Source organism: Rhipicephalus sanguineus, chromosome 9 (genome assembly GCF_013339695.2).
Source record: "Rhipicephalus sanguineus isolate Rsan-2018 chromosome 9, BIME_Rsan_1.4, whole genome shotgun sequence".
Classification (NCBI taxonomy): Eukaryota; Metazoa; Arthropoda; class Arachnida; order Ixodida; family Ixodidae; genus Rhipicephalus; species Rhipicephalus sanguineus.
The window spans coordinates 119,966,969-119,979,302 of record NC_051184.2 but is presented as its reverse complement, the minus strand read 5'-3'; the positions used below and the strand labels follow the sequence as shown (position 1 = coordinate 119,979,302).

General features: G+C 41.8%; 1 protein-coding gene across 1 annotated transcript in view; it reads left to right on the top strand.

Annotated features, from left to right (window-relative positions):
• The window catches only part of LOC119406079 (uncharacterized), a 111,650-nt gene that overhangs the window by 21,163 nt on the left and 78,153 nt on the right, over positions 1-12,334 (top strand). Inside the window, 5 exon segments of the mRNA XM_037672937.1 lie at positions 2,271-2,425; positions 3,534-3,897; positions 7,230-7,406; positions 9,528-9,620; positions 11,526-11,660. Of these exon segments, the coding sequence (XP_037528865.1) occupies positions 2,271-2,425; positions 3,534-3,897; positions 7,230-7,406; positions 9,528-9,620; positions 11,526-11,660 (924 nt within the window).

The window sequence follows — 12,334 nt, the reverse complement described above, 5'->3', positions numbered from 1 at the left end:
TGGGGAGCCTTCTGAACTTTGAATTATCGAGGGTCTGCTGTAATTTGCAAGTCTAACCCGTACTGTTATTTTTTTTTAATTATCAGTAATATTGAAGTGTGTGTTATGCAAGTTTCTCCTTGAGATGTGGTTTAGGTTGGCACAGCCAGCACTGGCATGAAACCACAACTTCAGAGTATTCCATCATCAGCGTCAACAAAGAGGTCAGAAATAGAGCCGCTGCCCAAGATCCTTCGTAAATTACTTGTGCATCTGTAGTTGAAGTGCTTATACAAATATTAGACCATTTATGCAGTGACTTTAGCAGGTTGTACGTGCAGTTACTTTTTTTGTTCTTTCTGGTGTGTTGTAGTTGGAGGCGTAGTTTAGACACACGGGCAGATTTCATGTGGAAAAATGTTTTTTTAAATACTCTTTAGAACTTCTGATATCAAAATTCAGGTTGAACCAAGATTTAGAATAGCGTAATATTTGGCTAAGTAGTCACAGAAGCATACTTCATATGCAGTCGTGCCTCTATTTAACGAAGTGATAACGACGCTCCAATTAGTTCATTGAATAATGAAATTCCTAAAATAGAGAAAGGGAGGTTTCGGTATCCTTCAAAATTTTAAATTGGAACATAGCAACACCCGAAAGCTAGTGCAACACATTATTTGCCACTAGTGTGTGAGAAATCCCCGAGGGCAGCCTCCCATGGTGGATGATACAGGCGAGGTAAATGGCTTATGTGAAGCTACGATAAGCTCTGGAAAGATGAGAAGAACGAATGCAGTGGCTGTGCGAGCTGGCAGGGCAAGAAGATTGTGAGGAGATGATCAGTGCCATCTCTCGAATGAACCATTAAGCGATGAAAGCAATTGCCGTGCTCCTGTGGGGGCATTTACAGAGACAACAAACCACCACCACCCATAGCACCAGTTGGTACGTAAACGCACTAGTACCAACTGTCAAGTCCCGTCGCTCTGTGCATGGGCATGGCGTGCAGCTTCGTCAAAATAAAACTAGGGTCATGACTAGTGTGGCTAGACTTTCTAATGTGATAACATTACAGCACATGCCTGAAGAACAACCTGTCTGTGTCAAAACTAGAAAGAAAACACTGCATTTTTTACTCATTTATTTACAGAAAAGCTTCGTTAAATCAGGGTTAGTGCCATGGCAGATTTGTTAATTCGATCTGATGGCCACATCGAACTCTATGGGTACCTGCTGGGGAACGGAAATCTCTTCCATAGATCAGGAAGTTCGTAAAATTTGGTTTCATTAGATCGAGTTTTAGCTGCAGTCGTAAATTGCTTCTTCATGTGTTTTCAATGCACTTTTTTCTTGTTGGTGTCAGTCGTTACAAGTACCGGTTCAACAAAATTGCACTAAACATTACGGGGTTGGGATTCTTCATAGTTTGAAGCTAACAACATAGTTAGAACACAGTTAATATAGCTAACATAGTTCGAGGGTAACAAAACAACACCGACATTTCTGTTGAGTAACCAAGGTAACAGAGCAGATGTTATCAGAACTGCTTGGCATTAACCGTCTTTCAAACTTCATCTTACTACTAAATCAGATCTGATGACAACTTACAACAAAACTTTTAAAGTGTAAGGAAGGAGCAAAAATGGATGTTTGTATCAACATGGCTCAGTGAAACCTCTCGCAAGTCAGTAAGTTCAATATTGGGCTCCTTTAGAATACCATGAAGTTTAACATTACCGATGAAAAATTATTGATGGCCAAGCAGGTACCATGAAAATTCATGATGATCAGAGAAAAAAACAATGTATGTTCCAACCACAAACATAAAGATAATAATACATTTTGGAAAACATATGAGGTCATTAGAGGTGGCTTTGCCACCCACCTCTATTTTTCACACATCCTTGCTTATAAATACTAATTCACCGTATTAAGTAGGTTTTTAAATATTGTAGAAGGGGAATTTACAATATTGGCACAACTAATTTTTCTCTTTAATGTTACGCTCGCTCTCCTTAGTATTAGTGCACCAGGGTACTGGAATCTTGTTCTGTGGAGGATGCGACTTTCTGTTGCTTCACCAGACCTTTCTAGTGGTGCTGTAATCTCAGTGGCCACCACCGGCTTTTCCTTTTCATTTCTGCGAGCTTGAGATGCTGCTCAAACGTATGAGATGTGGAGCGTCGTTGTGGGATTCGAGTTGAGAACTTCCAGTGCACGAACCCCTCTACTCGACGTCACCACGACACGTAGAACAGTGTGAAGTTACATACTCCTCTCTTTGTCTGCAGCATTTCATTCAGTACGTGATAAATTCTACGGTTGACTGCACCTACCGCGCTGCTGAGCATGGTGACCACTTGGAGTCGCTCAGCTGCCACGAGAGGCACGCCATCAAATTAGAGTCCACACATGACACCACAACGGCCGTCCAGACCAATGTCTTGTAAGTCTGACTGTCTGTGACACGTTCTCGGTGTCGTGGGTCATCATGGGATGTGGAAACACAGTGCCCTATAAAGGAGGCGCTTCGCAGCTTTAGTGTCGTGGTTGAGGCGAAAGTACTTTTGTCAGTCGGTTGTGATGGTGAAGTAACCGAGCAGGTGAAGATGGAACACTTTATTGGGTGAACCTGTGCCCAGAAAAAGAAGCAATGCTCACAGTGCAGCGATGACATTGAGCACAATCTTCGATCATCGTAATCTGACCGTTGGCAGAAGGCATTGGTGGAACACGAGTCCCAGCATTTCTGGGGCTCGTGTTAGTTCTAGAATTAACTTGACCACTTGCGTCATGCGTGCAATGTTATCAGAATAGCTTAAACCAATCTCGAGAAGTTTCTCAAACATAGCAGCGCGTCCTGTGCCGAATGGTGGTAACAGTTTTCGTGGGTGAAACCCAATCACATCAAACGTGAAGAGATAAGCGCATGTGGCATTATTAACTGGTAACTGTTTAATAGCTTAAGAAAAGTAGACTCGTATGGCTAGATGCCAATCTTAGAGAAAATAAGTCCTCCAGCATTTATTGTGATGGTTTCTTTGACTGCATGGTTTAGAGTGACATGGGATGTGGTTATTCATGTAGCACGGTCTCCTTGCGCCATCTTTTCAGGATCTTCGTTGTGTCCTTAATTTTTTGTAAGGGTCATCATGCCTTGTAAGGGTTGTCAGCGATTGTTAGGCCCTTTGAAACAATTTTTACCCAATGTTGTCCTTGAATATGACTGTCGTTTTGGGAAATGATGCTTGGTATGTGCTTCCTGTTCTCGTGTGTTTGTGTTGAACAAGAGTAACAGAAACAATTTGCCTGATCTTGGCCATGTGACCCCAGGTGATCAGAATTGCAATTAATATATTAATAAAAAACATACATAATCAATAACCCAGCCGTAATACTGTGCACCATTACATTTAAATAGCAAGTTAGCTGGTATATGCATGCAAGATTTGTGTTCTATATACATTACGGGCATTTAATACTCATCTTCATTAACTTGTGGTAAACAATGAGTCTAGACATGTGATTCATCTTGTCCTTTCTTTTTTATCTAGCTACAAAATGTTGCTGAAGTCTCGGGGAGCCATGGAGGCGTCATCTAACGACCTCGGTGACCTCCTTGACTTGGTGCCGGCAGGAATCGCTTACAAGCACCTTCCCACGCCAGATCCAACAGAGACGGGACTCCACGAAAGCGAGAAGGCAAGACTGGAAAGCGCTGCACGCAACAAGCTGTCTGAGCTCGTGTTTACAGCCGAGACAGAGGTCAGGCTCTTCACAATTCCACTCTTCCACGAGTTCATTGAACTGCTGAGAAAGATGGACGACCTAGTGGACTTTGTTGACTCTGTTGCCAACTGCAACCGTAGGCCAGATGACAGCGGTGTTGGCGAGAACTTGTGCTCAGAGAAATGGAAGGTGAGTTAGTTTCTTAGGGCAGTTGTGTGCATTGCAGTAATTTTGGACATTGCAGTGTGCCCGACAAGTTTTTGCTTCTTCGGCGCTCCTGCCACATTAGTGTCTCTGAAAGGCTTGTGTTCGTTTAGACCACAAAGAATATTTGCCAACATAAAATTGCTGACTTTGTGTACATAAGTTTGGCATAGAGAGGATAGCAGTTGTGTAATAGAATGAAATCAAGCATAATAGCAAGAAATCAATGAGGCATGCACATATATATAATTGATTGAAGTGTCTATAAATTCATTTGTGAAGGAAAGAAATTGATGAATGAATTTCACGACCAGCAAGTGTAGGTTGTGTAATTAGAGAGTACACCACACACTTTTGCACGTACCCGCTTATGAACATTTGGGAGAGGCCTTTGTCCTGCAGTGAAGTAAAACTAAAGGTCGATTCCACGAAAGATCGAAAAACTGTGTATATTTGATGTTTCCGATTTTCCTGATAATTTTGTATGTTGTGCACATATGATTGCACAGCACGAAATCGCAGTTCGTTTTCAAATAAAAATTTTTTTAAACACAGCAAAATTCGACAAGTGTCGCCGGTTGACGACGACCATTTTACGAAGAATGCGTTTTCGTAACTTCGGAACCATGCTGGCAGCTACTCAAGCTATATATTACAAATATCTTTCTTTTTGGCGGAAGTAGAAGTAAAAAGGAAATAGCTCTTATCATTTCATGGAATTCTGAGTAAATTATGTATTTTTAAAAATTCACGAAAAACGCTGCGTTTTTGAAAATCAGTCAAATTTGGGACGCTATGGCTACTTCTGTGAACATCTTAGCTTGTTCATATTTGCAGTATGAATAGGCCTTTATGTGAATAATAAACCTCTGCATTTGTATTTCTCTAATAATTTTCAAAGTAGTAAATTTTCATGCTCGAAACACTAAAAAGAGAAAAGTGCTCCTCCATTCAAAAATCTATAATAAAAAAAACCCAATCTCAATTTTGTTCAAAGTCCCCCAAAATGTTCTCAAAGGACTGCAGAATGATATTATGAAAAAACATGTTGCATCATTTTTGTTAGAACAAAAGCAGAAAATGTCAAACATTGTGTTTCCAGAGCGTGGTGGCCACTGCGTAAAGGACGTCTCTAGTAACAAGAAATTACAGTAACACGTCTTTTTTCTTCTCTGAGCTTCGCTAAACAGCAGTAATGATCTATTGTTGGAAAGTGGGAACTGTTTTGTGAAGAAAAAAAAACGATCGTTCCAATTAAATGCATTTGCGACACCACTTACATTCCTCGTCGATAGGCAGCACGGACATTTTCATTCCTCTGGATATTTTTTTTTTTTTTAGTAAATGCGCTTATATAAAAGTAACGAAGCTAAACGCGAAATATGTGTAGCTGAGTCGATCATGCATTGTAAGAATGTGAGAAATCGCAAATGGCGGCAGTGGTGAACGGCGAGTACCGCAGTGCAACCTAAGCACAGCAGCCACACATTGTCTGCCAGGCTTTGTCGCTATGCACGAGAAAAAGCTGGGGTGTCGATTGCGTTGGTTACACGATACATTTCTCACCGCTCGTCGCTCTCCCGCCCGGTCTCTGGATCCGCACCGTGCGGATCGTGTGGCGGATCGAATGGCCCGCGCTACACGCCTTCGTGTAAACGGAGTAGCATGCATTAGGCGGACAGGTGCAGAGGGCGGCGCGATAGACGCCCGCCTGAACAGACGACAGCAACGAGCACGGCTGTGCCAGTCAGCCAAACACAACCTGAGATAGAAGTTAAGCATCCAAATTGGGCTTCAATTTGGTGCAATCACTATCCTACGCTCTGAAGGTGGCTATGGGTAGGCGTTATAGCCATGGCCGAGATTTTGTACAGACTGCCTCATGGTGCAGAAAAAGAAAATTCCGCTGCAGCAGTATTTTCGTTACGTAGAAGATATCGGATCGAGACTCTTTTGCGGAGGGTCATGAAGCAGGATGCGCGCTCAATTCAAGAGGGAAACCAGATCTGTCAGCACTCCTTCAAGAGAAAGAAGGATATGCAAAACAAAGCAGATGCAATGCAAACAAAACGTGTTTTGTCCGTGGCCAGAACTGCTGCCACCAATCTTCACGTAATCGATTCTTTTTAAACTCTGCATTGAACACATAAGGTTTGACAACGTACACATTTGGGCCAACAAAAACCACACCTCTTGGCGACCGCTCTCCAGAAATTCATTTCCATTCATGAAGAGACCTTGGCTTTTATACCAATCTCTCAATTCTGGCACAGCACATCATCATAAGAGACACATGGGGGGAATGCGTTCTTTAGCACTCAAGGTATGAATTATACTCAACTGAAATAGATGAAAGAAAAGGAGGCTACAACTGAAAGTGCCTACTGTGGACTGAGGGATGTCTAACACTGGCGTGAAGTCGCAAACCACGCGAATTCATTTAATTGCAACGGTCTTTTTCTTTACAAAACAGTTCCCACTTTCCGACCATAGATCATTACTGTTGTTTAGCGAAGCTCAGAAAAGAAAAAAGACGTGTTACAGTATTTTCTTGTTACTACAGATGTCCTTTGCGCAGTAGCCACCACGCTCTGGAAACACAATGTTTGACATTTTCTGCTTTTGTTCTAGCAAAAATGATGCAACATGTTTTTTCATAATATCATTCTGCAGTCCTTTGAGAACATTTTGGGGGACTTTGAACAAAATTGAGATTGGGTTTTTTTTATTATAGATTTTTGAATGGAGGAGCACTTTTCTCTTTTTGGTGTTTCGAGCATGAAAATTTACTACATTGAAAATTATTAGAGAAATACAAATGCAGAGGTTTATTATTCACATAAAGGCCTATTCATACTGCAAATATGAACAAGCTAGGATGTTCACAGAAGTAGCCATAGCGTCCCAAATTTGACTGATTTTCAAAAACGCAGCGTTTTTCGTGAATTTTTAAAAATATATAATTTACTCAGAATTCCATGAAATGATAAGAGCTATTTCCTCTTTACTTCTACTTCCGCCAAAAAGAAAGATATTTGTAATATATAGCTTGAGTAGCTGCCAGCATGGTTCCGAAATTACGAAAACGCACTCTTCGTAAAATGGTCGTCGTCAACCGGCAACACTTGTGGAATTTTCCTGTGTTGAAAAAAATTTTTATTTGAAAACGAACTGCGATTTCGTGCTGTGCAGTCATATGTGCACAACATACAAAATTATCAGGAAAATCGGAAACATCAAATATACACCCTTTTTCGATCTTTCGTGGAATCGACCTAAAGCAGGCTGACAATGATTTAATGACTGTAACCTTGCAGACGCTGGCCATGTCCTTCTTGCAAGATGCCCTGATACAGAGCAACACGGTGCCGACCTTGCGCGCATTTCGTCATCTTGTGACCAATGGCCACGTGAACCAGGCCTACCTGCCGCTTGCATTCCATTGCTGGAGCTTTGTGCGCAACAATGACACGCGCTACCTGGAAGAAGTGTTTGTGAGTAGTTTTAAGGCACATAAGGGTACCATAATGTATCAAGTCACGAAGGTCAACATGCTGCCGATACCTCCTGCCTGTTGTTTAGTTTTCCAAGGTGCATAAATGGCCATATTGGCCAATTGGTATTGTGCTGTGTAATTAATAGTAGGGGAGCATGAGATGTAACTGCTGTAACTGATGCTGCATGATATGTAACTGTGTTGCTAGAGCAGCGCTAAAATGAAGAAATTCTGAGAGTGCCATGTAATGGATGTATAAATATTTTTCATTGATCCTTTATGCCCTACCGTTTACTTTTTTGCATTCTCTTGGAAAGAGGGAAATAATTCACATTTAGTTTGACAGTACTAGATGAGATTGTATTTATTTATTTATTTATTTATTTATTTATCTCTTCATTTACATCACAGGCTCCAATTGGAACATTATGTGACGGGGTTGATGTTTTCGTTTAATTTACTTGTAGTCTATTTGAAAATTTATCTATTCATCAATAAACCGATCAACACTCCACTGTAATAAAATGTACACATTGGGAACTGAGTCCTAGTTCACGCCCTGACAGACCTGGCTAAAGTTTTTCCTTCCCATCGGGAACTAGGTCATTTTCGATGAATGCGGTTTTGTAATGCAACTTCACACAATATAGTTTTGTATTGAGATAGCCTCTCTCTTTACTTAAGACGATAGTCTTTCTTGGGGAACTTAAACGCAGAAATTTTGGTCCGTCTGTCTGTCTGTCACCCGTTTCAGCCACCCGGCAAAAGTTGAACCACTTGCCCAAGGGCCAGCCATCGTGAACTGGTTTATAGGTTCATACTTGCGTACATTGTCGATCAAAAAGCAAACATTACGCATAACTGAGGCGCAACATCACTACGTAAGTATTAGGTAGCGTGTTCCTTTACCAGAAAATACATAGATACATAATTCTAAAGACCCTAGTTTCTTAAGCTGCGCTTAAAATGGCGGCTACGCTGAAACTGCGACTGTGTTGAAAATGCAAGACAGCGACGAACGCCCTCTGCCATGGAAGAAGGAAACCCTCTGTACAAGCTCATGTTTCCTGACGCATGCCAGATGGCGCTGATATCGCATGCAGCGCTCATCTATCGTCTTTCGGCGGGATTTGCAGCGTAGCACGCAGATACGCGGCCTATTTTTTGTGCAATAGAATGTCAGTAATTCAGCATTTCAATTTTCAATTTCAGTTTATTCTGACAAACATGGTCTAGGTTGGAGGGACTAAAGGCCAATTATATCTGCCTGACTGTAGGGTTTCTCCAGCCACACATCTCTAACTTCAGTCGTCATTGAAGTTTACGTGCATTGTACTTTTTTGAGTTTGATGGAAATGGCAGCCTTAATGAAATAGTTGAGCATCCACCACTTCTGCGGGAGACACGGAATTGCTGCCATCGGGGACCTTCCGGTACAGTGGAAGTGAGCATACATTTGGCCAGGTGCTCGGCGGAATGATCTTTGTAGTTGCCAGGGGGGATGCCCTCAGTTTGGCGGCACGAGGGCACTGCATCTAAAAATTATGTCTCTCTCTTTTTTTCCTGTTTGCTACTACTCAAACCTCATTATAACGAAGTTACATCTTACATGAAAATAACTTCGTTATATCTGAAAATTCGTTATAAACTGTATATTCCTAACACAGTATCTCTTGCAAGACTATTCTTCGTTTACTTCGTTATAACCGATATTTCGTTATATCTGTGTTTGTTATATTGAGGTTTTAGTGTATGCTTATATTAACTATGCTGCTATGCTACTATGCTATTAACTGCACGTACAGCAGGCCATCTGGTCATAGTTGTTTCTTGTTTGCTTGTTGCTTGCCTTGCAAGATGCCGAGCTATCTTGAAGCATTAATGGTTGGGTGTGTTGCCAGTTTGGTAAAGTTTGCTTATGTGTAAAATATTGGCCTTGTGTGGCTTTCAGCTGCATTGTGCTAGCAAGCAACACTAAGGAATCCACGGTGTGTTGCATTGGTAAACGTCGATCAGCCAATCTGACAGCATCATGAGTAAAGGAGCAAAAGTAAAACAATGCCCAGCCTGTCATGGATATGGATAAAATGCTTTTTTTTCCTCTTGGTTGTGCATGCAGGAAATCTGCAAGTCTACCGAGCATCGGATGTGCTGGCTTCTGTTGGGACGTATGGTGCGAAAGTATCACGCCAACAACGAAGACAAGAATGCTGTGAGTTGTTACCTCTCATTTTGAAGTTGTTACTTATTTTTCTTGTGTAAAAAAAGAATGACGGCCATTATGATCAACCCAACTGTGTTTGTGTCCTTCCTTAAATCAGCAGGCACGTGAGTGGGTCATTTTTATTTATTTATTTTTTTTGTGTGTGTCTGCAACAGGCATAAAAAGGCAGAATCAGTACACTGCAGTGCACTGCAGACAGATATGTCCTTGCTACAGTGACCCAAATGATGCCATCTTGCTCCCTGTGCTTTTAGATATGGTGTGACTGTAAGCTTGGACCCATTTCATCTCAGTTATTTTCTATCAGTGCCCATTGCAGAAAGGAATGGTTAACATTTACTGACAATAACCAAAGTATGAGATAAATTGACAATGGCTGGTTGAGCATTATGCAACACGTATGTACGTTAAAAGAAAAAAAATAAGGATTGACTTAAGCTTTGGACAGATGATCACACATAAGACGCTGTCTTGGACAGTCAGGCATCCTCATCAGTGACAATGCAGGTGGGCAGGTGGCTCCACGTTTTGCTGGTTTTGGGAACATAAAATTAAGAATACATGTTAGTTCTAAACAAGGGAACACCAACCTTTAGGGGATTTTGTTGAAATAATCATTTTGAAATGTGTGTAAATGAAAAGCACTGTGTGGCAGGCACTTGTCAGGAAGACCTGATGTTTTCTTTGGGAGTGTTATGCCAGCTGTCTGGTTAATACTGGTTCTAAAATGTGTCGAGCAGTCTAGACTTCTTCAGCAGCAGGCATAACAAAGTTGGAGCACAAGAATCTTGTACAGATGTGTACTCAAGTTTAGGAAGCACAAGGGTTTTGTATTAGTAGACACTTTAACAGCATAGGGGCAAAGGAAATGCTGCAACAGTCAGTTAGTACAGTTGGCATTGTCAACAATGTGAGCTACGGCCGTTTACCAAGAAAGATCATTCGAAATGTACCCTCTTGGATTCTTGTACGTGCTCGGAAAAGTCAAGGATCAAACAGAAAGAACTGCACTGAGAAGTGGCAGACAAATACAGTTTCACTTGAACAATATCAAAAATAAGAAAGGGAAAATAGACAACCACTCATTTGTATCGTGAAGCCACAAGAAGATCCATACGGATTTCTGCGGGATTCCGCAGAACTCATTTGCATTAATATGTGTCCATGTGCTTTGAGTTGTCGATAAATTCGCCCTTGCTCTGCCAATTGCTAGGTTTCTGGTCAGCTCAACGGGTAGAGCGGCTGCCACGGAAAGGCGTTGGTTCCGCGTTCGATCCCCAGACCAGGGCACATTTTCCAGCAACTAAAAAGCTTTTCTTTCTGAGAAATCCGTGTGAATTTCCTTGTGGCTTTGTGCTATACAAATGGGAGGTTGTCGATTTCCCTTTTTTATCCCATCTGCCACCTTGCAGGATTGCACAGAGCTGATTTGCAATATCAAAAATAGTTCGAAACTTTTCCTCCTCTTCATCCTCACTTCCCTTCTTACCCTTTGCTGTACTGCACTGTACAAGACTTATTTACTTGTTGATTTCTTTGTTAACAGTGTGCATTGTTTTTGTTTTTTATGTGTACATTTACCTCTGTAGGCGCACTGCTGCCATACCAGTTATTGTGCTGCACAGTGTAAACATGAGTGAATGTTATAAATAAATCAATAAATATGGTGTAATGAAGGCACCTTCATGTTGGGTCTGGCTCCATTATATTAAGCGGTCACTGTACTGACCATGCATTCAGTTGTTTGTTATAGGGTCTCTTAAGCAGTTCCATTCTTTATTTTCATTTGAGCCAAGCACAGAAGTGTTGGCCTGCATCTAGCTTCTTTCCTTCCTCATCTTTCTTTTTGCTCTCCTTGGCTGCCTCACATGCGTGCCGCATCTGCTCTTTCAGGTGTTGCCCGTATTCGACACCATCTTCAGGCACATCACCACTTTCCTGGGCAGAAACTGTGACATCGGCATTGCGTCTTATCCACCCTTGTACACCAAGCCACAGAAGATAAACCACCTCATCATGATGCTGAAGGTAGGTGGAGTTTAGTGCAACTCTGACACTGTGTAAGACATGCCTCTCTTCCAAGGTGTCATAGAGGTCCTTAAAATATCACATTGAGGTAAATCTGACACGAACACCATTTTCTAGCGAGCACTGTGCCCCCATGGGAATTTCGGCTTGCAAGGCTTGAATGTTGTGAATGCAGCGTCACGGATGTTGTGAAGTGATTTCACTTTAGAAATGCCCAAACATCACTTTAGAAATGGCCAAAGACAACACGGTCTGGTACCTGGACCTTCAGGTATCTTTCACTCGCTCTCGCGTAAGCAGGATGCACTTAGTGTGATCCATAAAGACCCCATTAAATGCAGCTTCAGCCATTTAAGAGTCCTGAAGAGTGCCATGGCTTTTCTCATATGTTCAATTGCCTGCTTGTAAGACCTGACTGCAGCACAGTGTCCCGACTTGGGTTGGAAAGTTGTATGAGGCAGGATGACCCGATTCCACGATTGCTTCTGCTGCCCAGAAGGCCGGTGTCTTTATATTCAGAGCGGCAGCCTCACATGCGGCAAGTTTTAGGTATTGCTGCTAATGATGAATTGATACACATCGATGTCAGCACATGGAGAGATGTGTTGAGGTGAAATAAGTACGAGCATGTACAGCATCACTGCCTGCGCCGACAATCTGCTAATGGTGGTGAC